Here is a 27,484-nt window from a genome sequence, read left to right as displayed (position 1 = left end):
AGCTGTGTAGACACAGTCACACAGGTGTGCACACGTGCTCATACACCTACAAATTAAAACCATCTTTTTAATATCAAATTAAAAATAGATATTAAAAATATCTATTGTTTTTCTTGCTTATGGATTTCATATGATCTCTCTTAGGGGGGGGGAGAGAGAGAGAGAGAGAGAGAGAGAGAGAGAGAGAGAGAGCTCTTGAACAACCCTACACCATCTCAGACTTTTCAGACCTTACCAGACCTCTGTGTTTCCTGGTTTGTGGCAGGGACCTTGGACTCTGGACAGGTTTCCAGACTGTTCTGTTCTCTGTGGAGTGCTGACTCTGCATGCCTTGACTGCGCACCAGTGTGGGCTGCCAGCTCCTGGAGTGCCTATCTCGAGAGATAAGCTACCAGTTTTGTGAACTGTGAAAGCTATGGGCAAATAGAAACACTTTGTCCCGAAGTCAACAAGAAATTCTGCCTGAGGTCATAGGTAGAGCCCTGGAGAGGGGATTGAGACATGCCACATGCGTGCTGGGTCCTTTCTGCAGCTTCTGTGGAGGGCAGAGAGCTGCTCCCTGGAACTCAGGTTAGAGAAGTTGGGAAGACACGACCCTGAGGGCTTTCCCACCCATGATCCTGAATTGTGATGCTGTTGGGGCCTCTGGGAACCAGGACCTCTTTCCTGGGAAGGTCTAACCGGTGACAGAATTCATGTTGGCCCAGCCCCCTGGCTCTGACAAGTCCCCTTTGGCTCTGGTATGGACTGCTCTGTTGAAAGGGCAGGCCCTCCGCAGTTCCTGACAACTCAGCCTCACCTCGTGAGATGAGCACAGAGGCTTGTGGAAGGTGGGAAGAAGTGTGTGACGTTCCACGTGACTTCAAGAAAACATCGTGGGCTGGAGAGACAGCTCAGTGGTTAAGAACACTGGCTGTTCTTCCAAAGGTCCTGAGTTCGATTCCCAGCACCCACATGGTGGCTCACAACCATCTATAATGAGATCTGGCGCCCTCTTCTGGTGTGCAAGTGTACATGCAGTATGAGCACTCATACACAAAATAAATAAATCTTTAAAAAAAGAAAAGAAAACCTCACAAGGCACAGGCCTACAGTCTTATCCCTTGGAGGCAAGAGAATAAGGAATTCAAGGCAAGTCTGGGTAGATGAAACTGTCTTAAGGAATAAACAAACGAAACAGAAATGAATAAAATCACACTAACAAGACCAACCAAAAATGTGAACAGGGGGCGGGGCTGGAGAGACGTCTGTGTGGGTCAAGTTCTTGCTACAGGAGCGTGAAGGCCTGAGCTTGTGTGCCCAGCGCCTGTGTACAAGCCGGACACTAAAGCACAGCCATCAACCCAGTGCTGGAGGGGAAGAGAACCTGGGGCCTCAGTGGTCAGACAAGCTGAAATAGTGAGAGACCCTGTCTCAAAAAACAAGATGTAGAGCAAGGAGGAAGTCATCTCATACTAACCTCTGGCCTCTACACAGGTACATATGGGCAAGCACACACACGTATGTAGCGTGCACACACGCACGCACACACACACGCACACACACACGCACACACACAAGTAAGAATTTGAATAAAAAAAATATTAACAGTAGTTACCCTCAAGTGATGGGCTAGTTATGTGTTATTTCTTTTCTTTTTATATTTTTATATGTTCTGAAAAAAAATTTTTTGCTAAAACATTCTCTACTTTGTAATGGGTAAAAAAAAAAAAAGGAGTTAAAGTCAAGTGATAGAAGTGTAGTGTTCCACACATCACAACCAAAATTTTATGTACTTCACCTAAAGACTAAATTTTCATGCGAGAGAGAATGGGGCGAAGGAGAAGGAAGTGAGTGTTTTCTTGCATGTACCTGCCATCCTGCCACGCACTATTCTTGATAAGACAGCAGCCAACTCTTAGATCTTGGGTTCAAAGGTGTGACCCTGTTAGTAATTATAAGACAGACAACCAGCAAGAGCCAGGCTTCTTCGTCGCGTCTTCCCTGAGTGTTTTGCCCACATGTCCACCCTGTGGGGCTGCTATTGTTATTAAACCACACACCTTACAGATTAGGAAACTGAGGCCCTGGAAGTTACGTAGGCGGTAGAATTGAATTTGAGCCTGTTGAACATCTGGCCCCCGTTCCTGCCTCTTGGAGCAGAAGATCTCAGTTAGAACCCCAAGGAGAGACAGGCGAGGTGGGCTGTAGAAGAGGCGGCCTGCTTTTGCTGGGGGCTGGTTCTGAGGGGCGTGGCTCGCAGGAGGGCCAGGCAGGGATTTGGGGGAGTTGAGGCAAACCATGTCCCGTTCTCTCTGCAGCGTGCTAGACATCTTTCCCACAGCGATAGCCCTGGCAGGGGCCAGCCTGCCCCCGCATCGGAACTTCGATGGACTGGATGCCTCCGGGGTGCTCTTTGGCAGGTCCCAGACAGGGCATAGGGTAAGTGGAGGAAACTCGGGTCTGGGCTGTGTCTCACAGCTCACACCTGCTTCCTTGATCCGTATGACCACGCTCACACGATGCGTGCCCAATGGCTGGTGCAGAGCTTGTGCAAAAACCCCAGTGATGAATTTCAGAGGTGAACCACGCCCAGTAACTCGGTCTGCCAACCCAGATTTGTGTTTATAGTTAGTGTTTTGACTTACTGTAGAGGTATGCGAACCTTCGTTAACTTCCCTTTTTCTGCATGCATTCAATTTTCTGACAGCTTGGGCATTCAGCACATTTTTGTTGGACAAGACACCTGTCCAGTTCTAGGCTCAGCCAGAGTGAAACCCTTTTGGGGGCAAGGATCTCATCTGTCGGGTTCAGGTTTCAGTTCTTGTGTACCTAACAGTGTCTGTAGCCATGCATCCAGTGCATACAGGGTGAGTGAATGAATGAGTGAGTGAATGAATGAATGAAAATAAGGTCCCTTTGTTTCCAACATTCTTCCAGCCCTGGGAGGGCTCAGCACACACTTTGCATCCTGTTCTTTTGTTGTTGTTTACTTGTTTACTTTTGGAAGACACTCTTGTACCAGGCTGACCTTGAACTTCCAACAGCCTCAGCCTTTTGAGTGCTGGGATTGCAGGTATTCGCCACCTTAGCTGTCTGCCTGTTGTTGAATCAGCAGCCCTTGGCAATGGCTCTCCGCTTCTATTTTCCAGGGTCACCTTCTTGCTGTGCCCTCCTCAGAGTGCTCTGAAGCAGCAAATAAGCAGCCAGGAAATGCCAGTCCTCATGGGCTTTCCCCGTCACTTCCAAGTGTTTTCCTAAAAGGAAGAGGAAGTCAGAGAGAGAAGGAGTATAGAGGAGCTTGGAGACCCCTTAGTAAGTGTAGTGCTCCAGCTGGAGACCTACACTTCTCAAAGGCTCTATTTATGTCTTTGCGGGGGTCACGTGGGAGTGATCCAGTTGTGCTCATGGGCACAGAGTCGGGTAATTACTGAAGCCTTCCTAGGTCAGCCGGAGCCTGGGCCTTGAGTGGGCCACTGCACGCATTGATGAAGTACTTAGGGCTTGTCAGATCAGACCAGAACAGTCCTCTGAAGGATTTTTGGGTCACCCCAGAACATGTCTCTGCAGAGCTGCAGATTGTCCAGGCCTGGCCCTTCTGATCAGTACGAAACAGGAAGATGGCTTCCGCCTTCAGTTGGAAGTCAGCAGCTCTGACCCTGGCAATATTAGCCAAGATTTCTATGGAGAGGTGCTACTGAGTCTTTATTGCCATGGCTACTAATAGCGTAATTAGGGTCACCGGGAAGTGATCGTCTTGACACCGTCAGACCTCCTGTGCATGCCAGCTCTTTCGTGTGCTCACTCCTGTTCCCGGACAGAACGTTGCCTTCCTTTAGTATCCAGTTTGTGCCAACTCCCTGGGGTTAGGTCCAGGAACCAGGGGGGAGAAACAGATGCAAGTCGTGACAGCACTGGGGGAAGGGGGCGGGGAACACTTACATTGTATCAGTAACTAGCTCAAGTGGGGGCTTGTTTACTTTCTTACCACGCTCTGTGATCTAGCAAGAGGCAGCCAGTTTACTGCCTACTGGGCCCTTCTGATGATATCTTTAAGGTAGCAGCAGGTGGGTTCCATGCCCGCTCTCCCAGAGCACCAGCTTCTCCTAGTGTGCAGGTAGGAAGACCGCTCTGGAATTTAAGGACAGGGCGAGTTGATGGCCACAGACTTGGGTTTGTTCTTTTCTGGTCAGCCTAAACTGTTGAAATGAAGAGACTAAACTGTCTTGGATTTGTGAGAGTTTAGAGGAAGCCCGAAGATCAACACAAATGATTTTGTATATATCCACACATCCATCCACCTGTGTATATATTATGTACGTACCTCTTTAAATAATTTGTGTGTATCATGTGCGCCTGAGTGTGTGTGTGTTTGTGTGCTCTATATTATATAGTGTCTACAGTCATCAACAGAAGGCATCAGATCTCCTGCAAGTGGAGTTACAGACAGTTGTGAGCACGGAACCAAACCCAGGTCCTGTGCAACAGCAGGAATTGCTCCTAACCATCTCTCCAACTCATGTACCTCTTAATAAATGCAATTTGTGTCCTCCACTTCGAAGGGTTGGTTTAAAACCATCCCAGTTTCTAGAAGCCCAAAGAGCTTCCTAGGCAGTCAGCCCAAAATGCTGTGTAGCTGCCTGTCAGCAGTTGGTATTTCTGTGTTTCAAGGATAGCCCAGAGCTGAAGAGAGAACCAGCTTCGACCCACCTCCCAGTGCCAGGGGCTGAAAGGCAGAAACAGTGGCCACATATCCCTGATCTGGTGACCTACTTCATTCCCTCTTGGAAGGTTGTGTCTGTGATGCTGCAAACCCACAGCCCCTGACATCTGGCCGCATGCCCTGCATATTTCCCCTCTTGCATCTGACACTGACGGGTGTATGAACGGGCGCTGAGAGCAACCGCGAAGAGAGGGCTGAGAGCCTGAGAGGGGAGGGGTCCGCCTCCCAGAACCTAGTGACCTGCTTTCTGTTCTCCTGACTCCCAAGATGGAAGCTGAAGGGGGTGACATCATGAGTGATCAAGTCATGTGTTTCGTGACCAGGTTGAGATATTGTCAGTGAAGGGACAGTTTCCTCCGCACGTCTGCATCTGCACAGTGCCTTCCAGTACAGGGTGGCTGTGGCCCATGACCAGGTAGGCACTCCAGGGAACGTGAACACCCATCACTTCTCTTAGGGAGGCCCCTAGTGGTGAAAATTATCGCCAAATGATTGACACTCCCTCCCCGACTCCTGCTTTTGGAGACTTGAAGCTGTGTAGGACTCATGCCCGTTGGGGTACAGGAGAGTACCCCTGGGGATAATCCTGTGCAGGGTGAACCCCTTAAGCCCTAAGCGTAACAAAACAACAAATGCGTAGCAAAGCAGGGTAGCATATAGGAAAGAAAGGGAAGCAAGAAGTCTGTGCAAGTCTGTAGAGGACAAATCAGCCGGCTTTGAACTGTGGAGCAGACATCTGGAGAGGAAGCGTCTTCAGCCATGATTGCGTGCCAGCTTACCAGTGTTCTTCCTATGTTGATGTAAACAAGAAAGCTGGCATCCATCCATCTGCTCGGAGCGGGGTGGCTTGTATGAGTGTCTCAAAACCCACTCCCATCTCTAAGCACGGGTCACCCCAGTTTTGCTTCTTAGGTTCTGGAAATTTCTGCTAGTGCCACTTATACCTCTCAGATGTGCCAGATTCTTCTTAAGGAGGTTCTGTTACTGAGCCCCAACTCCTATCCATGGTTTGAAGAGACCAGCCTTGGCTGTGTCTTCTGGGGAGGTCTGAACGTAATCCCACGTGGGAGACAAGGATGGTCCGTGTGTCCCCCCCACCTCCCCTTGCCCCCTTTGCCTTAAGAAAACAAACCAGTGTCCTGCCGTGAAAGGCGTGGCTTTCTGGGATGGAAGAAGTGAGGTTTCCAGTAATGACTTCCTTTCTTGTTTGGAGGAAGCTTGCTGGGGGTGTTTGGAGGGTTGACGAGGGGCAGGGAAGCAGCAGGTGTTGGGGAGCCCTTCCCAGGGCGGCATCCTCTCAGGGTACTGACACTGGGGGTGGGGGGGCAGCTGTTTCCCTCTCCAACAGATGTTTCTCATTATTTTTTCCCCAAGCCCCACGGAAACTTTGAATCATGTAAGTGACTTCCCAGCAATATATACGGACATGATTCATAGCAGGGCAGTCTCATGCCTCCAGCCCAAACCCACCAACCTACCAAGGATGCTGGCCTTTTATTTCCTACCAGCTCCTTCCCTCGGGACCTCTGAATTAGGTGTTTCCGCTCCTTAGGGCAATTCTTCCACGTCTGACTGAATCAGGAAAGATTTCCTCAGCACTACAGTAGGACTGAGTCAGAGGTGTCTGTGTTCAGGCTAGGTTTGGATTGGGGCTGTTGCTCAGGGGTAGAGTGTGTGCCTAACTTGTGTGTGGGCCTGAGTTCGAGCCCCAGTACTGCAATAAAAGGTCCAGAGGCGAAGCTGTGCCTGGTGCTGGAGAAAGCTCACATTTCTTACACCATTCTTGCTGAAGAGAGAGTTAGAGAGTCAACCAGAGGCTGAAGAAGTCAGTTTTCATGACCTTCAGGTGGGCTGCATTACAAGCCCCAGGATGGATGGAAGCCTTCTTGGTCTGCAGGTTGCTTTGTGCACTTGAGGGGATGATGCAGGTAGGACTCCTGGATGCATGGTCTGGACAGCCACAAGAAACTCCCGCCAAGAGAAGGGCCCCAGGAGTTGGTTGAGGAGCTGCTGTGGCTGTGTTGGCATTTTTAATTAATTTTAACTTAATTGTGAAGTTAAAAAGCGCCAGCCCCGGATGCTTGAGCTCTGGGGCTGAGCAAGCGGGCGCTGGGCCCATGAGTCTGCCTTACCCACTGAGGTCTTGCAGCTGCACAGTTGTAGCCTATTCCTCTGAAACACTTAGTCAATGGACCCATTTCACAGTGGCTGCCAGGAGCTCGCCAGCACCAGCTACAGGCCTGTGCTTATCTGTGAGTATTTAGGGTTGTGGGTAGCAACCATGATGGCTAGCATGATTTCCTCTCCTGTGTATGTAGGTATGTATGTAGTATATGTTCCACTTTTGCATATGGAGGTCAGAGGATAGGGTTTTTTTTTTTGTTTTATTTATTTTATTTTCTGATTATTTTGTTTATTTACTTCATATCCTCATCACAGCTTCCCCCCTCTCCTTTCCTCCAGTCCCTCCCTCTCTCATCCCCTCTCTCCTCCCTTTCCCATTCTCCTCTGATACAGGGAGGCCTTCCACGGACATCGGACATCAAACCGCCTTGTCATATCAAGTTGTAGTAGTACTGGGCACATCTTCTCCTTGAGTTCAGACAAGGCAGCCCAGTTAGGGGAAAGAGGTCCAGAGGCAGACCACAGAGTCAGAGAGAGGCCCTGCTCCTGCTGTTAGGGAACCCACTTGGAGACCAAGCTGCACTTGTGTTCCATATGCGTATGGGAGCCTAGGTCTGTCCCACGCATGCTCTTTGGTTGGTGGTTGAGTCTCTGTGGGCTCAGGTTAGTTGGTTTTGAGGGAGGATGGATTGAAGGAGCCAGAGAGGTCAAGGACAACAGAGGACAACTTTTGAGAGTCGGTTTTGACCTTCTACTTTGCTGGGGTGGGGGGATCTCTCCTGTCATTCGTAGCATGTTGCTTTGCTGTGTCATACTCACACATAGCTGGCCCTCAGGCTTCTAACTGATTCTCTCCCTGCCTCCCACCTGTGGTGGGAGTGTTGAGATTACAGATGTGCTCAGCCACACCTGGTTTTCCATGTGCGTTCCTGGAATCGTGCTCAGGTCGTCAGGCTTGTACATCAAACACGGTTCCCTGTGGCGCCATCTTGCTGGCCTAACTTGCTTTTCTTACACTCAGGCCGTGCTCTTTCTCAGGTACTGTTCCACCCCAACAGTGGGGCTGCCGGGGAGTATGGAGCTCTGCAGACTGTCCGCCTGGACCATCACAAGGCCTTCTACATCACTGGTAAGTGGAGCCTCTCACCCTACTACCCATGTGCGTACCTCGGGGGTTCCCTGGGAGGGTGGGTGTGGCTCTCTTCTTTGAGGGCCTCACACCATGCACCCCTGACTATGTCAACCAAACTGGGGCTTGGCAGAAGGGCCCAGCAAAGGCGTTCTGGACCCACCGAAACGGAAACGAGGCCTTCCTGCAGCAGGCCCTGGGGCTGGGCCTCTTCTTCCTCAGCTCTCTTCACACAGAGAACATTTTGCTCCAGGTTAGCCTTTAAATGCCAGTTTGGCTGCTGATGAAATAGGAGCTCAGAGACCTTTAAAAGTGTCATTGATTTGGCAATAAAATGTTTCAGAGGGTAGACCTTGAAAGTGTGCGAGGCAGGCCAGCAAAAGGTTCTCCATCCTTGGTTGGCTCCAGGACTGGGCCTTAAAAACCAAGAGTATATCATAGAAGTATCATACTGGGGTCGGTGAGGTGGCCTTGTGGGCAGTCCAGTTTGCTTTCTACCGCTGTGATAAAGACCGCTCTCAAAGCAACTTCGGAAGAGAGGCGTTTGCGCATTTATATGTCCCACATCGGTGCATCAGGGAGGGGAGTCGGGGCAGGAACTCGAGGCAGGAACTGAGGCCGAGGACGTGGAGGAGTGTTGCTTAGTTTGCTTCCTTCAGCCCCCCAGGACCTCCTGCCCTGGGGCAGCACCCTCCCCAGTGAGATGGTCAAGTCCATATGAATCAAGAAAATGCCCCCAAAGACTTGCCAACAGGTCAATCCTCCGGAGGCTTTTTTTTTTTTTTAATAGAAGTTTCTCTTTCCAAATGACCCTAGGGTCTAGTTGGTAAAAAAAAACTAACTAGTGCAGTGGGTAAAGGTACTTGCCACCAGGCCTGCCGACCTGAGTTTAGGCAGGCATAGGTACACACACACACACACGAACACACAAATAAAATCAAAATTAAAAACATTAAACTCTTATGTTGAAATGCTGTCCCAGTATTTTGCTCTTAGTTGAAGCACTAACATTTTGAAATTTATCAATGAAAAACAAAACAAAACAAAAATAGAGGCAAGATGACTGGGTAGGACTTGATGGAGATTTCAGTTTTCTTTAGTTATTTCATGTTGGAGATTTTCAAAGAATTATATAATTTTTTAAAAAAACCCACAAAATTTATTTCCTGAGCGTAAAATGTGGTTGCAAAACTAGAGCAAGCCGTTTGAGTTCAAAGCTCCAGGGATCTTAGAAATGCTACAAGAATCTTTGGTCCCTAAACCTCAAACAAAACACTCAGATCTTTGCTGTGGTCTCAGAGTCCTTACATTACACTATCTCAGAGGCATGGGCCTTCCAGGCTGAACTGATTTCATGCAGGGAGAGCCCTGCCAGAGGCCCTTGGCGCCGCCACGCTGGGCTCGTAAACCTCGCCATGAAGTAACAGGGCTGTGTAAAGTGATCACAATCAGACAGAAATTACAGTCCCAAGAAGGAGGGCCAGGGTGGGGAGGGGACCAATGAGCTCTTGGGATCTGAGGAAAATGGCAAACAGCGTGAGGTGCCGCCGCCATGTCCCATGCCCTCCCGGCCCTTTTTAAAAGCTTTGCTTCCTGATTACCTAGAACCAAATTTGGGAAAGGCAGATGCATCAGCACCTGCTTCGTTAGGATGGAGAATACCATGTTCTGTGGCGATGCTTTGATCATGAACTGGCCTGGCCTGGAAATTAACCAGTATTTTGGTGTGGCCTAGAACCGGGACCTTCATTGTTTTCCCTCCCTATCCCACCCACCCTTTTTACAAAAATTATCTGTCTTTTTTCTTTCTTTTTTTAAAGCATGTATGTGTGTGGTATAGTGTGTGTGTGTCTGTGTGTGTGTGTTTATGTGTATGTGTGTCTCTGTGTGTGTCTGTGTGTTTGTGTGTGTGTCTCTGTGTGTGTATGTTTGTGTATGTGGGGTAGTGTGTGTGTATGTTTGTGTGTGTGTCTCTGTGTGTGTATGTTTGTGTGTATAGACCAATGGAGGCCTGAGGTTTGATGTCAGGCTTCCTCCGTGGCCACTTTCCATCTTACACAGTGAGGCAAGGTTTTCCAGGTGAATCCAGACCTCACTGATTCTGCGAGCCTGGCCAGCTGGCCCTGGAGGTTCCCTGAGTCCTGAGTGCTGGGACTACAGGTGGGCTTTCACACCTGCCCATTATTTATGTGGGCACTGGCAGTCTGAATCCTGCTCCTCACACTTTTGTGCCAAGCATTGTGCCCACTGAGACAACTTGATAGCTACCCTTTGCCACTTTTAGAGTAATTAAAGGCCAGCCCAGACGATGCTGGGTAAAGCTGTTTGCTGACTGGATTGGTGAGCCGAGTTCAATCCATGAGGCCCACATGACGGAAGGAGAGAACCAACTCCCACAAGACGTCCTCCGACCTCCACCTGTGTTCTGTGGCACATGTTTACCCCCACACCACCCCTACGCATGTTCACACACACACACACACACACCACGCCCGCACTCACATGCACACACACATAAATGCATGAGGATATGAAGTAGAGCAGGTTTTATACGTGGCGACAGATGCACACTTAAATGCGCACACCTGTGTACACACGCCACACTGCGGTGAGGTGATGTCATGCATACGAGTGTAGCTCCCAGAGAGTTCACACGTTGGATGCTTGACCCTCGGGGTGGGCGGTGTTTGAGGTGGGACTTTTGGAAGATGCTTAGATCGTGAAAATGCTCACTTCTCCTGGGCATTAACTCATCGATGAGTTCCCTGCACAATAGGCTCTTGGGACGCAGGACCAGTTTGGAAGAAGGTCATTGTGGCTGTGCCTTTAAAAGGGTGTGTCCTGCCTTTGTTGTCCATGGTGATTAGGTAAGCAGCTTGCCTTTGATGCTTTGGCCTTGCAAACAATCCAAGAGCCAGGAAGCCAGCTGACTGTGGACCAAAACCTCTGAAAACATGAGCCAGTGTAAATCTTTCCTCATTAAGTTGTTTATCTCAACCTTGTCACAGCAGCAAAAAAGACAGTGAATACAATTAACATTGGCTGGTTTCCAGTTATGCCAGCTCTATATTCCTAAATAAACCCACTCAGTCATGGTACTGCACATATGTAAGTATATGTGTTCACATCTAATACACACATAGATTACTGGGTTTGGCTTGCTAGGATTTTGCTTATAATTTCCTTTCTTGGAAAGCGTGTGTCAAGTTTTGTCATAAGAATTTTTCTGGTCGTATGAAACAAGTTCAGGAGAAGTCTCTGTTTTCTTAAAAGGGCTTTCTGAGATTGGTGCTGCTCTTTTCTTCATGGATTGAATTTACCTGTGAAACTCTTTGTTATTGCCTGTGTTCTAAATATATATATATATATATATCTCGCCCTGTGTTTTCTTTGAAGGGTTTGTATTGTCTGGGGTCTTACATTTAGATGTTGGAGCCATTTAAGGTTAACATTTGTATGTAATTTTTTGGTAGGAGTCCAACTTATTTCTGAGCCATCTCTCTAGCTGCCACTGTTGCAGTTGGTTAAATGTTCATTTTTTATTATTTTAGAGAGAGAGTGAGCAGGTACCCATGGAAGCCAGAGGTATCATATCTCTGTGGAGCTGGAGTTTCAGGCCGACAGCGAAGGTGCTGGGAGTTAATGGGTGCTGGGAACTGAACTTTAGTCTTCTGTGAGAGCAGGATGGACTCTCAACCACTGAGCCATCTCTCTAGCGCCCCTGACTGTTGTATTTTAAAATGTTAGTTTTCCTCTCCTGCTCCTGAACAGTGGGATTTTACTATAGCATTTACTGTGAGACCTGCCTGGAGCTAAAATTCACACAAAAAGGAGGCGTATGGTTAAAGACACAGCTTCCTGGTACGGTGCTCTCAGCTGGACTCGTCCACAGCCCCAGTGGTGGGGGGACAGCAACAGCATCAGCCAAGCATGGGTACCAATGACAAGATCTCGCTGGGCCTTTTCTCTCGCAGCTCCATCAAGGAGCTCCTTGCTCCCACCCCACACCGTTCCAGCAGAGATCTCAGCTGTGGTAGAGCACAGCTCCCTCCGCTCACCGCCGCTTCAACATTGGGCAGGGGTTTGCCCCCATTTGTATACTTCTCAGAGCTAATGGGAACTGCTCGTTTCTCAGTAGGTTGAGTTTTCCTCCTGCCATTGCATGGCCTGGTGGCTTCCACGCTGCTCTTGTGCCACAGCTGCAGCCAGCAACCTCCTGTGCAGCCATGTAAAGACTGTACCCTGGCCTGGTTGGAGAACGCTGGACTGGCTTCTGACGCTCGTGGGAAGTCAGTTACAGTGTGTTCTCTTGAACTTGGGCAGGGCTTATTCTATACCCTTAGGATTTTTTTTTTTTTTTTTTTTTGCCTTTTACATTTTTTTTCTTTAGTTTAGAAAAGTCACTAACTCCTAGGCTCTGATTGCTCTTCCTCTCCTGAACTTTGCAGGGATGTCAGCGAATAAGAGGGGGATTTTTGATTTTTGTTTTGTCTTTCCATATCTAAGTTTGTTTTTTTTTCCTCCCTCTGTCTTTAAAGAGGGTCTTACTTTGTAATCCAGGGTTGTCTTGAACTGCTTAGGCCAAATTGGCCTGGAACTCTTGGTCCTCCTGTCTCGATCTCTGAGTGTTGGGGTTATACACTTGCACCACTAAGGCTGGCTCATTCCTCTCATTTAACAGTACTCACACTGCAAACATTTTCTTCTGTGTGGCAGGCGGCCACAGAAGTGCCTTCTATTTTGGTCTTCCAGCTGCTAAAGGGCTCTCTCTCTCTCTCTCTCCCTTTCACTCTCGTTCACTCACCCTCTCTCACTCTTGTTCTCTCTTGCTCTCTCTCTTTGCTCTCTTGCTTTCTCTCTCTCACTCACTCTCTTGCTTTTGCTCTCTCTCCTCTCTCTCTCTCTGTCTGTCTGTCTCTGTCTCTCTCACAGACACTCTTTCAGGGGTCAGCCAAGGATTTGCAGTTCATATTAAAGACTCCGAGGCTTGTACTCCATGGCTCTCTTCCTCTTAGGATTTCACCTGTCGGTTTTCATCATTCATGGTGATCTTAAACTCTTGACACCTTAAGCCACCTCAGCTTTCCTCAGGGATTCTGTGTGCTCCACAATGCTTGTGTGGCATCCCCAGGGGGAGACCTTGGACCAGGTCCAACCCAGTGGCTTTCTTCTTTGCAGGGTCGAGTCCCTTCCAATCTTTCCCTGTCTTGCTTATTCCACTCTAGTGCTTTTAGTGATTTGCTAAAACGTGTTGCCTAGATCTCATTTTGCCAGCTAGAAGAGGGTAGTTCAAAGCACACCACCATTCTCTTTCCTTAAGAGAGGTTTATTATGACTGTGTGTGATGTATATTTGCAGGTCTGTGTGTATCATGGTATACATATAGAGCTCAGTGGACAACTTTGTAGCATTCTTTATGTGGGTTCTGGATGTCAGACTGTGTTTTTTGTTTCATGTAGCAGTTTTTACATCCACCCATCCTGTGCCTGTTGTTCCTGTTTTCTAAATTGTTTTTAAGATGAGGTCTCATGTAGCTCAGGCTGGCTTCCATTCACTTTGTAGCCGCGGCCGGTCTTGAACTACTCATCTTCCTGTCTCCACTTCTGGATTTGAATTCACAGAGATCTGCCTGCCTCTGCCTCCCAAATGATGAGGTTAAAGCCTTGTGTCACTTCAAGTGCTCCTTGCTGGTGATAAAGAGTCAAAATTTTGTGAGCTCTAGACAAAGGTGGTAATTCCCAGTCTCTGCTGAACCCCAGTGTCTGCCATAAGAGGAAAACCCTGATGGAGGCTTTGATCATAGTGGAAGGAAAGGTTGTCTTCTGACCTCCATATGTTTGCCACTCTCCTGCCCCATTACAAAACTAAACAAATAAAACCCCCCAAACTAAAATAGCCTGTGAGATTTACTCTCAAAGGCTAGAGATGAAAGGTATTTGAACAGATGTCCACTGGTTCTGAAGGCAAGCCCAGGGGGTGCTGGAGAGATGCCTGAATGGTTAAGAGCACTCCAAAGGTCCTGAGTTCAATTTCCTGAAACCACGTGGTGACTCACAATTAGCAATAATGTAATCTGGTGCCCTCTTGTGGCATGCAGGTATACATGCAGATAGAGTACTCATCTACATAAAATAAATAAATAAATCTTCTGAAGGCTAGTCTAGGGGGTAGACCTAATATCCCCGGAAAGACAGACTTGAATCTCAAGGTCATTTATTTGGCAGGGAGAGCAATCATTTGAGTTTCTGGGGTTGGTGCTTTTAAGGAGTAATCGACCACAGATGTCCTCCTTTGCAGCCTGGGGTGAAGGTTGACTTTAACCTTTTTGGTCATCCGTCCTGTAGGTGGAGCCAACGCTTGCGATGGGAGCACGGGTCCTGAACAGCACCACACTTTCCCTCTCATTTTCAACCTAGAGGACGATGCTGCTGAAGCTGTGCCTCTGCAGAGAGGAAGCCCCGAGTACCAGGCAGTGCTGCCGGAGGTCGCCCGGCTTCTTGCAGAGGTCCTGGGAGACATTGCTGCCGACAACAGCTCCCGAGCAGACTACACTCAGGATCCTTCAGCAACTCCCTGCTGTGACCCCTACCAAATTGCCTGCCGTTGCCAAACAGCATGACAGGTCATTTTTATTTTCCCCACGAGACAGACTACCTGGAAATTATGGGCAGGTGGGTTCACTTCCAAACTTCAGTTTGGCTGTGGGCATCCACTTTTTAAGAAGGGAAGTTGTAGAATTTGGTTTTCTCTGAGCAGATTGCCTCCTCTGCATGCGGTCAAGAAGCATTGCTCACTGATACTGTGCTATGGAGCTTTGGCAATGACTTAAATGTCAATTATGAGTTGATTTTGAAGGCTAAAGCAACACACAAAGCTGCCCGAGCATCCCCGACTCCAAGCAGATCCTTAATATTTTAGTTTCTGTCTCCTGGCCTCAGTTTCCTTGGCCATTCTAGCACAAACTCATTCTGGCTGTCTGGTAGGCAGAGCTTGGCCAGTTTCAGGATGTGTCCAAATCTCCAGGGGTCTTGCAACATTCAGGATCTCCCTCTGAACAGCTGGAGGGAAGTTTGGGAGCCTGGTTCCTCTGCGATGCCTTGAGAAGCACAGAGTGACCCCAAGTTAGGCCTTCCCAGGGCTTGGACTAGATCCCACAGTCCTTGTCAAATAGGTGTATTATAAAGACTTAAGAATTTGGGGCTGAAGTGATGGTCCATCAGTTAAGAGCACTGAACCTGGGTTCAGTTCCCAACACCAACATGGTGGCTGAAACTGTAACTCTGGTTCTAGGGGACCTGAATCTCCCTTCTGGCCTCTGAGGATGCCAGGCACGAACGTGATGCACATACATACATGTAGGTAAAATACTCAGTGATTTTTTTTTAAAAAATCTTTAAAAAAAGATTTATGTTGTGCCCTTTTAAATCAATTTTTTGGGGTTTCTTATGCCTCTGCCTTCCTTCTCCACCCCTTATCCCTGCTAATATTGTCCAACACCCCAACACTGGGTAGGAGAGAAAGAAGGTTAGTGGGGAGAGGGGGTGGAGTTCTCGTTGGCTACTTCCGGCTGGTCAGACTTGTCGGGCTCTGGGGGCAGTATTAACCCCAGCCGTCAAGATATCTCATGGTCCAGCAAACCAGCACCAGCAGACACAGCAGAAGGATGAACCAGCAACAGCACGGGAGCAGCTGCCTTCTTCTTTCTTGGACTTTTCCCTCGAAGCGTCCTTTTTTATTTATTTATTTTTAAACATAACATAACTGAGTTTTTAAAGAAACCAAAACTTCCACTACAGATTTAGGATCTCTTCCTGGCTGCTAAAACTTCCAAGGGTTGAAATAAAAATGTAAACAACTCACAAATGCATCACCATGATTTTATTTAATTAGTGTCCTGAGTGGGACTCGAAAGTAATAAATGATTTATTTCAATCACTGCAAAAATACTTTGCCTGGCTAAAATAGTCTCTCTCTATATATGTCTGTAATGTACAAGAAACACAATTCAAAGAGATTTCCCACTAAGTACATTTTTTTTTTTTTTACACAGCATACATTTGACAAGGATGCCCTTTTTAATATAAAATTCTGGTTATGTACCAATATGGTTAGTTAGCATTTACACTGTGGTTTGACGGTATTTTAAATAGCACAACGTGACTCCAATGTTCTCCTCGCCCACTGGCAGCCCAGGCTGAGGGGCTGGGTGGGGGTTTGACCAGGGTCTATGGCTCAGGCAGCGAGACACCCAGGGTTCCTGCCTCCCTCCCCTCTCTGCTTACACAATTGATTGCACTCGTCTCTTCCACTTTCCTTGTTTTCTCCAAAACCACCTGACAGGGGTTGTCCTGATTTCTGACGTGGGCTTCTTGTCAGGACTGCTTCGTTTTGCCCTTCTGACTTCCACGGCACAAGATTATCTACCAAAATCAAAACAAAATGGCCTTACTCTTCTCGGGAGAGGCTGCAGGGAGGCAGTCTGGGTTACCCTCGGGTCTGTGCTAGGGGGGTCAGCAGGGGAGGAAACTTATATGTGTGACCGCAGACTGACTCTCACTCATGGCCATGGGAAAATCCACCCATGTTATGTAGGTGTGGACAGCTGTGGCACAGATCCCAATGATCCTGTCTACAAACTGCATGGGTGCACACGTGTGCTTGTATAATATATATGTGTGTGTGCATTTTCTTGAAAGGCTCATCTTACTTGTAAACACTGACTGCTAAATGACTGCAAAGAAAACACAAAAAGTCAGTATATGTTCTTGGTCCGAGTTGGCTGTTCTCTTGCCCACAACATAAGATTAGTGTCACAGAGCACACGGATTGCAGACTGGCTTGCTACAGAAGCAGAAGCTCTGGCCCTCCTCAAAGCCTCTTCCCAGGGGACCAGGGATGATGAGCTTGCTTTTCTTGCTGGTCTTGAGGCGAAGTCAGTCCCAGAGAGGAGAGTGGTGGTGGGAGGGCACTGGCAGTCTACTTTATAAAGGAAACTAGCGATGACTCGTGGGCCTAGAGCAGGGCCCAGAAGCCCAAGGCTGACTCCAAAAGAGGAGGGATGGCAGCTAAACGGAGACTCCCAAGATCCTTTTGTAATCTTAGAGGCTTTTAAGAAAATTGTGAGTGAAGTTACAATTCCTGGGAGACACTTGCAAGAGGCATGCAATTCAGAATAACGGCAGTGAGAGGGGCTTTCCTAGCGAGCCCAGACCAACACCTGAGCTACTGGGACATAACTGAGATGGCTGCACTGAACAGCAACCCAGCATCACTCTCGCCTGTGGTCTGTGTGCCTGGAGACAGAGAAGCCTGCCCGCTGCTGACCCAAGACCTCAGGCTAAACAGTGTCTCCTCCAGCCCCCTGCAGGTCGTGGGACAGGCTAAGCCTGGTGGCCACCACAACACCTAGCACCTGTGGGCACCCACCCAGAGGCTGCCCCACCCTAGCTGGACTCTCACAATCCTAGGAACTTGTTTGGTGACAAACACTTACTGGCAGGGAGAATTTCCTTTGGAGGCTAGGAATGGGAACCAGTGCCCATTGCCTACTGAGCTAGCCGCATCCCTACCCAGACAAGTTCTAAATGCAGTTTAAGTCAGCTTTCACAAATTTGCTCCTAAAGAGAGTTGGGAAAACTGGCTTTTGTACCTGGCTTCCTGGCAGTGTTTAGGTGAACATGTTTCATGGCACGACACATTTAAACATTAGTATTTTTGGATGTGTGTGTGAGAGAGAGAGAGAAAGGCGGGGAAGAGGGAGGGAGGAAAGGAAAGAGGAAGGAAGGGAAGGAGAAGGGTGGTGGGGAGAGAGTTTGCAAAGCACAGAACTCAGAGACTCCTACATGCCAGGCAAATACACCATCGTTAATCCATACCTGTCAACACTGCTTCTTAAATTAAGCGTCTCTGATTCTCCTCCCCTCCAGGAAGATGGCTTGCTTGGGGTTATTATTTTATGCGGGTTTTCTCTAGCAAGGGGCAACCTCCTACCTGCCAATGTTCAAATTACTCTAGTTCTGTAAACACAGGAAGTTACCGGGTCTGCTCTGATGACAGTGAAGACTCTCAGCTTGCCGTGTGTCCGTCTCCCACAGCAGCATCAGATTTTTACCCAAATGCCGAAGCAGGACTGAGCGTGCATCGGACCTTCACAGAATATGATGCTCTGGCCATGTTTGTACCCACTGTCCGGCCCAGAGTGCTCTGGCTCCCGGAAGATGTAATGCCAGTTAACGAGTTAAATCACCACCGCTTTCAGAAGATGGAAAAACTCCCTATAGTTCTAGTCAGCATCACAAGAGTCCAAAGACACTCCTGGCTTAGGCAGCAACAGTAGGCAGTAGGCCAAGGGCTGTCTTAAAATGCATAATTAGTTTGTTTTTTAAAGAACTGCTTCTTTCCACCATTAATATATAACTGTTCCTTGCTGGCAATGTATTTGGCAACTTGCCTATGAAAGTCCAAAAATGTAAATTTCAAACTGCAATCTACAAAGCCATTATGGAAGTCGCAGATGCCTCCTAGTCACACACAAAAAGGGGCCTCCCCCACTTCAGAGCCCACAGAACCACTCCTTTCTGTTCCTCATGTCCTGCCATGGCACTGTATACATAGAAAATGATTTCAAGTTGACTATCTTGGATTTTTTTTTTTCTTTTTGAGACAAGGCCTCATGTAGCCCAGGCTGGCCTTGAGCTCACTGTGTAGATAAGATAACTATCGAATGCTCCTGTCTCTGCCTCCCAAGTGTGGGAATTCAAGGTTTGCACCACGATACTCAGTTTGCTGCAGAACTGAATGTGGGGCTTCATATGTGCTAGGCAGGCAGCCCACCGATGAGCCACATCCCCAGGTACCAGGATGTTTTCTAACCGAAACTCACAGGAGGGTGCACACTCCATGCTACACTCAAGATGCGAGAGCTGAGGAGGCCCCCACAGCTCCCCGTGTCGGGGGAGAGAATCTTTCCTCCTGCTGTCAGCGGAAGCCAGGGCCAGTGCTCAGCCACCCCTGGCTTCTCTCACTGCCAGCGAGCTGAAGTAGGATGCTGAGAGGCCTTGCTGGAGGCGGCCAGGTGAGCTCATGCCACCCACACCGGCTTTGCTCCTGTAGTTTCCTGGAAGCGCCTGCTGCTGCTGCGGAGGCTCTAGCCAGAGCTGCAGGCAGGGCGAGGTCAGCTCCTGCAGCCAGCTCAGAGTCCCAAACGTGACCTAGCCCCGTTAACTCATCATAAGAGGCAGTGGCCAGCCTTACTTCAGAAAACCAGACACAGGCAGAAACTCACAAGCAGCTAAGGCAGCGTGTGCAGAGAGGCAGAAGGTCTAGGTCTCTGGTGACTGAGGGACCTGCACTCTTCAGGTTAGTATTTGGTTATGGTAATGCTGTCAGGCTTCGAGCACCACACCAACTGGCTAGCCTAAAGGTTCTGAAACTGCGAAGTGGGTGCCCTAGGGCTCTGAGCATTTTAAAGAGGATTAGAGGTTAGGAGCTAGAGCGAAGGGCAGTGACTTGGCCTCTCATGGGAGGCAAAGCTTCCTTCCACACAGGCAGAGTAACTCCGTTAAGGGTTCCGAATGCTCACAGGGGGAAACTCATTCTCATCGTCAAGACACACTGGTCCCGTTGCAAACTCGTGTTCCGGAATAACTTCTCCTCGGAGCGCACCGCCATCCTCAGAGTAACCTGGAGGAAGAGTGAGAAATGAAACAGGTGGCACCCCCCCACACACTGTGATGGGTGCTGGAGGGACAGGACCTGAGAAAAAGGGGGAATGGAGGCAAGAGTGGACGCATCTCTGACTCCCAGTAGAGGGATGGCTGAAGGTGAGTCGAAGTCCTCTCACAGTCCAGTCCCCACACCCCGAGAGACAGAGACAGGTCTCACCACCTCCCATCAGAAACTCCAGCTCTTTGGAGTTCTTCAAGAAGTTGTTTATTATTAATTGTTTATTTTGTGCCTTTAGTCTCAGCACAGGGAGGCACAGGCAGATGGATCTTTGTAAGTTCGAGGCCAGACTGGTCTCCACAGTGAGACCTTGTCTTAAAGAAGAAGAGAGAGTGAGAGCGAGAATGAGTGAGCAAGTGAGTGAGAGAGTGAGAGAGGGAGGGAAAGAGGAAGGAAGGAAGGAAGGAAGGAAGGAAGGAAGGAAGGAAGGAAGGAAGGGAGGGAGGGAGGGAGGGAGGGAGGGAGGAAGGGAGGGAGAAAGGAAGGAAGAAAGAAAGAAAAGTGAGGAAGAGAGAGGAAGGAAAGGGAGGGAAGGGAGGGAAGGAAGGAGGGAAGGGAGGGAAGGAAGGAGGGAAGGGAGGAAGGAAGGAAGGAAGGAAGGAAGGAAGGAAGGAAGGAAGAAGGAAGGAAAGAAGGAAGGAAGGAGGGAGGGAGGGAGGGAAGGAAGGATAGCAAACCTCTAGTATTAGGGCGCTGAGGTTGAAGGCACTGACCAGGTCTTACAGTCAGGAGATAGCCAGGGAGAGTCCTCACCCCGAGTTAGCACCGTAGGGAGAAGGCAGCCCCGTAGGGCCCCGGCTGCTCACCTGGCACGGTGGAGGCTGCAGACGTGCTGGGTCTTGCTACAGTTGCAGCATAAGAAGGAGGTAAGGAAGGTCTGAGGTCATTTTCTTTGTTCTCTTCTGTTGTTCCTGAGCTAAGCAAGCTGCTTACAGGAAGAACAGAAGAAATCAGCACATCGCCAGAACACCTTCACGCGTCGAAGGGCGAGGAGGCTTGCCCTCTGCTGTTTGAGGGCAAATTGCAGACCGGCCGGGACACTAAGATCAGCATGTACCCAGGTAGGTCAGCCATGCACCTTCAACATGATCTATCGCTTACGGGGCTAAGCAAAGCCCGGCCCTCTGTCCCCCTGGTGCATTCAGGTAAGAACACCAAGACATGCTAATGAGGTGCCGTGGCAGCTCATAGTACCCAGCCCACCACCACAGTATCCCTCCCACTTGATGGGAGGTCAGCCTACACACGGCACAGAACTTTAGGAACTCTTACAGCTGGTGCTGTAAGAACATTTTTGGCTATCCACTGTGTTCCTCAGGGCTGTGCTAGGAGGACAGGCTGAGCGTATTATGTTATCTGTCTGGACACTGTCCCAAAAGGGAGAGCAGGCTGAGGGTACCTGACAGTGAGCCTGACCTGAAGCAGAAAGCCTGCCAGGGGTCATGGCATAGGGACCGCCAGGAGGGAGCAAGAACAGCAAGAACGCCAGAGGGGGGTGGCTGTCTCAGCAGAGGCAGCGCTGCACACCTGCTCCCGAATAGCTGTTTAGCAGGTAGAGTCTTCACCTGTGTGTTTTGATTAAGACGCACTCTCCTCCGTCCTGAGGGTCCAAATTGTAGATGTAAAGGTGTCCATCGGAGGAGGCCACTAGCAGCCGAGGCAGCTTCTGGATCCTAAGAGGCAAGTGATGGACTGCTGCAGATGTGGCGCCTGCTGGCGGAGCTTCGCTCCCCCTAACTGGCTTCAGCACTGGGGCCTCTGGTAAACCCTCAGCCCCGTGATCTTAGGTCAGGGGTGGGACTCTGGCCACGCCTTTACGCTCCGACCTGATCATCTTCTTGCGGGATTATTTCTGAGTTTTGTATGGGATGGAGCAGAGTAATGCATGTAGACATTAGCACCCATGAAAGGATACTGCCAGCTGACTGGTGTCCCTGCGTGGGACGTGGTCTCTATATTACATGCATCTCTGCCTTCAACGGGGGTGCTGGCTATGTTTAAACACGCGTGTGTTCACATGTATGCAGGTGGGCACGCATGCGGAGGCCAGAGGCCAACCTGAGTTGTAGTTTCTCAGGTTCTACTCACCTTTCTCTTGAGTCAGAGTTTCTCCCTGGCCTGGAACTCGCCAGTGAGGCCAGAGAGCCCCAGGGAGCCACCTGCCTCCACTGTTCCAGGTGGGAACTCGTGCTTCTACTTCCTGCTTTTTATGTGGGGTCTGGGGCTCAAACTCAGGTCTCTGCTTCTGTGGCAAACATTCTACTGACCGAGTCATCTCCCTAGCCCCAAAAGGCAGAGTCTTGAGGCGTATGTCTGGGCTGGCACTGCGCTTGCAAACCCCCTGGCTAGGTCTCCTGAGTGCTGGGATTACAGGTGAGTGTCTCTCATGCCCAGCTCATGTTCTTTGTTGTTTGTTTAGTTCTTTCACCGATGCCCCTAAAGCTTATTAATATAAGACATGTGTCAGCCCATAGGCTACGGAGCTGGGACTCCACGATTTTATCTTACATACACGGGGCTTGCTTGTAAGGCCCTGCCATTAGGACCGGAGGTCGCCGATATTCACATGCCAACTTCCAGCTGACCCCAGAGAATCCGCATTAAAATCTGCGCACGGATTCTGGATTCTGCTCGTCCTTCTTTGGGGGCTGCTTTTCTTTCCTTTATTTTTTTATTTATGTGTGTGTGTGTGTGTGTGTGTGTGTGTGTGTGTGTGTGTGTACCTGCCCGTCTGTATGTGCATGCAACCCATGCAGAGGACAGCAGAGGACAGCAGGACTGTACTCCCCCTCCCAACTGGAACTGGAGTTCTAAGCAGCTGTGAGCCACCAGGTGTATGCGTCAACTGAGAACCAGGTGTATGCTCACCCAGTTCTCTGGGTGAGCAGTAAGGGCTCTAACCACTGACCCACCTTCCAGCCCCACCCCTTTTCTTCTCAGCGTTCAGGGATGCCGCCCCGGGGAACACACACGGTGATTTTGGTGGCACTGTACGTACGTGGACAGGGTGCAGATGTTCTTCTGCCCAGAGAAGTTGAGGCGTCCCGTGGCGAAGGCCCTGTCCTGGTTCATCATGTCCGACACCTGGGCGGGGAGGTAGTTGGTAGCTGCCATGAACATCTTTCCCATGTAGCCACTCCAGGTGCAAGGCTCTTCTGGGCGGCTAGGGGAAGCAATTCAGAGGCGAGGGTGGGCCTGGGCTGTGGGCACAGGCGCCTTGCCAGCGATTGCCACAGTCCAGCACTGACCTCGGCAGGCAGAGGCTGTACCTGAGCACAGTGTTCTGGCCACTGGGACACATTATTCCAGCAGGAACTAAAGAGTGTCAGGGCCTGCGTGTCCCTCAGAACTGTCGCAGCCCTGTTTAGATGTTCCCCGTGCGACTGCTTTCTTACATCAAGAGGGTTCTGAGAATCGGCCTGATTCTTAGATTGCCAAAAGAGGGCAAGGGTAGAGAATCAGATGGACTAGATATCTGGACCCTGTAAAATGAGCTCACCAGCCCAAATGGGACTCAAGGAAGAACAGACCGATCTCTGTGAAGGCTTCCTGAGCCAGACTGAGTGGGAAGCAGGCCTCCAGGCAAGACACTTGGGGTGGTGTCTCATTATGGCTCCGGAGCCAGCATTCACAATGCTCAGGCGCTCCGTGCGAATCTGGGAGGTGCCCCTCCCCCCACTTAACTTCATCTCAGGCCATTGTTAGAGAGGTCCATGAGCGAGCAACGCTGCTGTCTTGGTGTCCCTTACCATGGCCAGAGCAGTGGGGACTGGTGCCACCAGGTGTGTTTTGGGAGCACCTGCTTCAAGGTCACTTGTCTGTGTCACCCGATCCTGGTGGGGTATACAGCTCAGGAGCTCTGGGCCCACTCCAACTGGCCATGTGGTCTTCAGACTAACCTCTTTGGGATGTGGTGTTCTTGACTGAACGGGACACTTCTCATACACCTGTGCTGATGGTCCTACAGCCCTGTGCTCTGTTCAAGGCTGGGGGGCAGCGCAGATGTATAAAAACCCAAGCAACCTGAGGCTATGTACACAGTCCAGACAGGACCACAGAGGACCTCAGAGCAGAAGGAGGTGGCTAAGGATCCTTAACGTCCTGTTTCCTGTTTCCTCATTTGGAATGCGGGAGCAATCACTTAACGTCCTCTGGGGAACTAAAGCAGGAAGACCTGCAAATGACTTGTGTGGTTTTTGTTTAATAACAGTGTCTCTGTGGCAGAGGGCTCTGGGGGTTGGTGTCTCTGTGGCAGAGGAGTCTGGATTCTGCAGGTAAGGGAGGGAAGGAGGAAAAAAGAAGGAATCTGGGAAGGAGGCGTCACGTTCAGAGGAGAATTCCCAGCAAGAAGATGCATACGGGTTGGTGCTGTGTGGCGGTTTCCTCTGCCTGAAACATTCTCCCCTGGAAGTGGGGGTGGGTGGGGGAGCTCACGAGACCTGGGGAGCGAATAGACCCTCACCTTTGGGAAGGCAGAAACTTGTGAGATTTTTGAAGGCCTCAGGGAAGCACTGACCTACTGGTGGTGGAGGACGCTTCCACCGGCCCAGCTGCCCCAAGGAGGCCTCTCCAGGGATGCCACCTGTGAGAGTCATAACCCGCTCCGTGGACTTGAAAGCTGGGAAGAGTAAGGCTACATAGAAATATAATAAAGCTATAGACGTGGATGAGGGCATCGGCCAGTGAGACAGGACTGAGATAAAAAACGAAAGCCACACTGTCCAAGACACACTGATGCTTCCTAGAGATGCTGGGAATCAAAGGTTCTGCCCCTGGCCACTGTTGGCCACTCACATAGAATAGGGCTGGGAGAGGACAGTGAGTTTCCTATCTCTGATGACTAACACTGATGTCTAACGCTGATGACTGACAGGAGGTGGGGGTTAGGAGTGAGGTGGGGGTGGGAGTGGGGGACAGGGAGGGGTGGCTCGTGGGAGCACTGCTGAGCTGTGGCACCTTGATGGCAAAAGGTTCATTACAGATGGGCCACTCTCTATGGCCCAGGCTGCCACCACAGGCAGAGACTTCACAAGCCACTGAAGATTTGGAAACTGTTAAGTAGAGTCTAGAAAACAGATAAAATCTGAGGAAAGTGTGCAGGGTAAGAATCTTAGGTTTCACTTAAAAAAAAAAAATGTCCTGTCTGGGCTCATGTTTTGAAGTTGGTGGCACTGTTGTTGGTGAGGTGACAAAGCCTCTGGGAGGTAAGGATGGGGCTCTGGGAAATTGGCCACATCACAAGGGAGTGGATCTTGAAGGTCATGTCAGTCCCTGCTCCAACCTACTCCCTGGTCTGCAAAGACCGGAAGAGCCACGGCCACATGCTCCTGCCATTCTAAAACCTGCCGAGCCTTCCTCACCATGGTGGTTTGAGATCCTCCAAAAACCCAGAGCCGAAACAAACCTCACAGAGAAACCACAGAGAAAGAGGATCCAGACAGTCCTGATGAGGCCTGATAGGCTAGGGTCAGATAGTAGGGGAGGAGGACCTCCCCCTAGCAGCAGACCAGGGGAGGGGCATGGGAATAGGGGTGGGGAGAACGAGGGAGGGTGGGACTGGGAGGAGATGAGGGAGGGAACCATAGCTGGATACGAAGTGAATACATAAATAAATAAACCTTCCCTGAGGTCTTTCTGGGAGGTACGGTGGTCACAGCGATGAGAAAGCGACTAATACAAAGACCGTCAGGCTTCCCGGCAGAGGGAAGCTGCTGGTGAGGCATTCACTGCTGGGGGCCACATGGGCACTAAATATGCGCTCACAGCTCTCACACCCCCGCTTAGCACACTGCATCAGCTTAGGTGTGTTGGTACCAGGCGCTACCCGGAATGCTTTATAGCAACAACAAGCTTACTGAATCCCCACAGCGAGCTTAAGGTGCAAATACAACCCTCGCTTTTCGGGTGAGGAAAATGAGCTTCAGAGAGACCAGCAAGCGGCTCAGCGTCTCACAGCTCCTAGGGGGCGGAGTTGAGGTGCAAACTCAGCATCATAGACCCGGATTTTGTGTCTTTGTGCAGAACACCCCAGAACGTTTTCCTAGCACACACTCAGTCATATTGGCAATGGCACAGCAGCAAGGCCAAGTCTAAAGAGCGAGGCTCCGAGGCCTGCAGAACCCCCGGGCCCTTCAGTCTCGGAGGCACTCTGCGCCTGGCGTAGCACTTGCCTGTCAGTCAGGTGCTCCAGCCTGAAGATGTGCACGGTCTCCGTGTTGCTGGAGGCGCACAGGAACTGCGAGTCCATGCTGAACACCAACGAGCTGATTGTCACGTATCTAGAGGCAGCAGCACATGGGCCAGTCAGACGAAACACCTCGCAGTTCTGAGAGCAGCTCTTTGAGGAGTGAAAGCGTGACTCCAAGAGCCACGCTATTCCCAAACCCCTCTGATGGGACACTACTCCTGGTTTAAAAGCAGTGTGGGAGAGATTCGGGGAGAGTCACGGTGGTAGGGTGAACACACGGGGCCTGGCCCTCGCTCCCAGCCAGAGGACTGGCTTCTTGGGTGGCCATCTCCCCGCCGCTCTGAACAGCCAGCTGCAAACCTCCCAGCAAACAAAGGCCCGACCGCCGACATTTGTTGTCTCCCTGTATTTCCCTTTGTGGAAGGAACTGGAAATTGTTTCTAGATTGCTTTCTCTCATGCTGGCCTCCCATGGACATAGCAAAAGACCCTGAATTCCGGGCTCTGCATTAAGCCTGCTTTTTTTGCCTTCCCTTTTTACAAAGCCCCCAGGTGGAGCTGAGCTAATTACCTGGAAAGGACTTAATCCCTAGGAGGAGGTCACAGAGCCTCCCTCTGCCCTCTCCCTAGAGGGCTGCCAGGAAGGATTTTAAAACGGGACTGACAGTGAGCACAGACCTTTTCATTCCTCGACGAAACTCGTAGAGTTTTTGCCCGTCAGGTACAGAGAACACTCGGATGACGGTGCCCTGGAAGAGAAAGAGGTGGACTTTCCCCAGCCACAAACGGCACGCACAGATGTCCCTCTCCGGGGCAGTTGGCTCGATCGGTTTTGAACATCCACCTCAGAGGAGGGAGCATGAAGCCCCGGGCAGAGGCGCATTTTTATTTGCATAGGTGCCAAATAAGAATCCTTGGAGCTTTGTGCTAAATACTCTCTTTTCCTCTCCACCCTTGTCCAAGGCTCTCTCGGTGTGCGTGCACCTGTGTGTGCTGTCACAAACTGTTCTGGTTTATAGACTATTCTGTCTCTGCATATCAAAATATATTTGCTTTGCACGGCATTTGAAATGCTGGTTGATCACCTTCTCTGCTTATTGTGGTCAACAGAGTCCAATCTCTGTCCATATCTATGGGCAACAGGGACATGACCGTCCATCCTCATCTGGGGACAACGGGCACAGGTGTGCTTCTCAATCAGACCACGGGTTTTTATGCAAAGCGCCTTGCGTCTTTCCTAGCGTCCGCTTTTGATACGTCAGGCTCGCTGACAGACTTCACTGGGTGCCTGTTGTGACAGGCAGGGGCCCAGACAGTCTCGGTCTGAAGCCACTTCTGTGCGTGTCTACAGAGCAGTGCGTCCTCCTGTCGCCAGCACTGTTCCTGCAGCAGTCTGGGAACCTCCGCGGGGCTTCTCCCAGCCTCAGCCAGGAGGAGAGGCCAGAGAGCACTTACTTTCTCAGATGCGCTCGCTAGTCTGGAGCCCGAGGAGTTGAACGAGATGGCGGCGAGCGCCCCCTCGTGGGCAGCGATGGTACACACTGTTGTCTGTTGGTGTGGGGGAGAGGTGGAGGTCAGCACTGGGGAAGGGGGAAGAAGGATCGCCTCTCCTCTCCTGG

At 50.1% G+C, this 27,484-nt stretch overlaps 2 protein-coding genes across 6 annotated transcripts in view; one reads left to right on the top strand and one right to left on the bottom strand.

Annotated features, from left to right (window-relative positions):
• Arsg (arylsulfatase G) overlaps positions 1-15,818 on the top strand; it is a 124,986-nt gene extending 109,168 nt beyond the window's left edge. For all 5 annotated transcript variants that reach the window (XM_021655720.2, XM_021655721.2, XM_060386495.1 and 2 more), the window contains 3 exons: positions 2,301-2,421; positions 7,865-7,955; positions 14,300-15,818. In XM_021655720.2, the coding sequence (XP_021511395.1) occupies positions 2,301-2,421; positions 7,865-7,955; positions 14,300-14,574 (487 nt within the window). In that variant the 3' untranslated portion in view covers positions 14,575-15,818. The remainder of the gene's footprint in view (positions 1-2,300; positions 2,422-7,864; positions 7,956-14,299) is intronic.
• The window catches only part of Wipi1 (WD repeat domain, phosphoinositide interacting 1), a 37,927-nt gene continuing 26,261 nt past the window's right edge, over positions 15,819-27,484 (bottom strand). Inside the window, exons 6-13 of the mRNA XM_021655730.2 lie at positions 27,321-27,413; positions 26,544-26,614; positions 25,850-25,957; positions 22,678-22,842; positions 21,245-21,352; positions 20,486-20,604; positions 19,537-19,637; positions 15,819-16,375 (exon numbers count right to left, since the gene is read on the bottom strand). Of these exons, the coding sequence (XP_021511405.1) occupies positions 16,328-16,375; positions 19,537-19,637; positions 20,486-20,604; positions 21,245-21,352; positions 22,678-22,842; positions 25,850-25,957; positions 26,544-26,614; positions 27,321-27,413 (813 nt within the window). The 3' untranslated portion in view covers positions 15,819-16,327. The remainder of the gene's footprint in view (positions 16,376-19,536; positions 19,638-20,485; positions 20,605-21,244; positions 21,353-22,677; positions 22,843-25,849; positions 25,958-26,543; positions 26,615-27,320; positions 27,414-27,484) is intronic.

The sequence above is a fragment of the Meriones unguiculatus genome, chromosome 7 (genome assembly GCF_030254825.1).
Source record: "Meriones unguiculatus strain TT.TT164.6M chromosome 7, Bangor_MerUng_6.1, whole genome shotgun sequence".
Taxonomy (NCBI): Eukaryota; Metazoa; Chordata; class Mammalia; order Rodentia; family Muridae; genus Meriones; species Meriones unguiculatus.
This window is presented reverse-complemented; position numbering and strand designations above follow the sequence as displayed.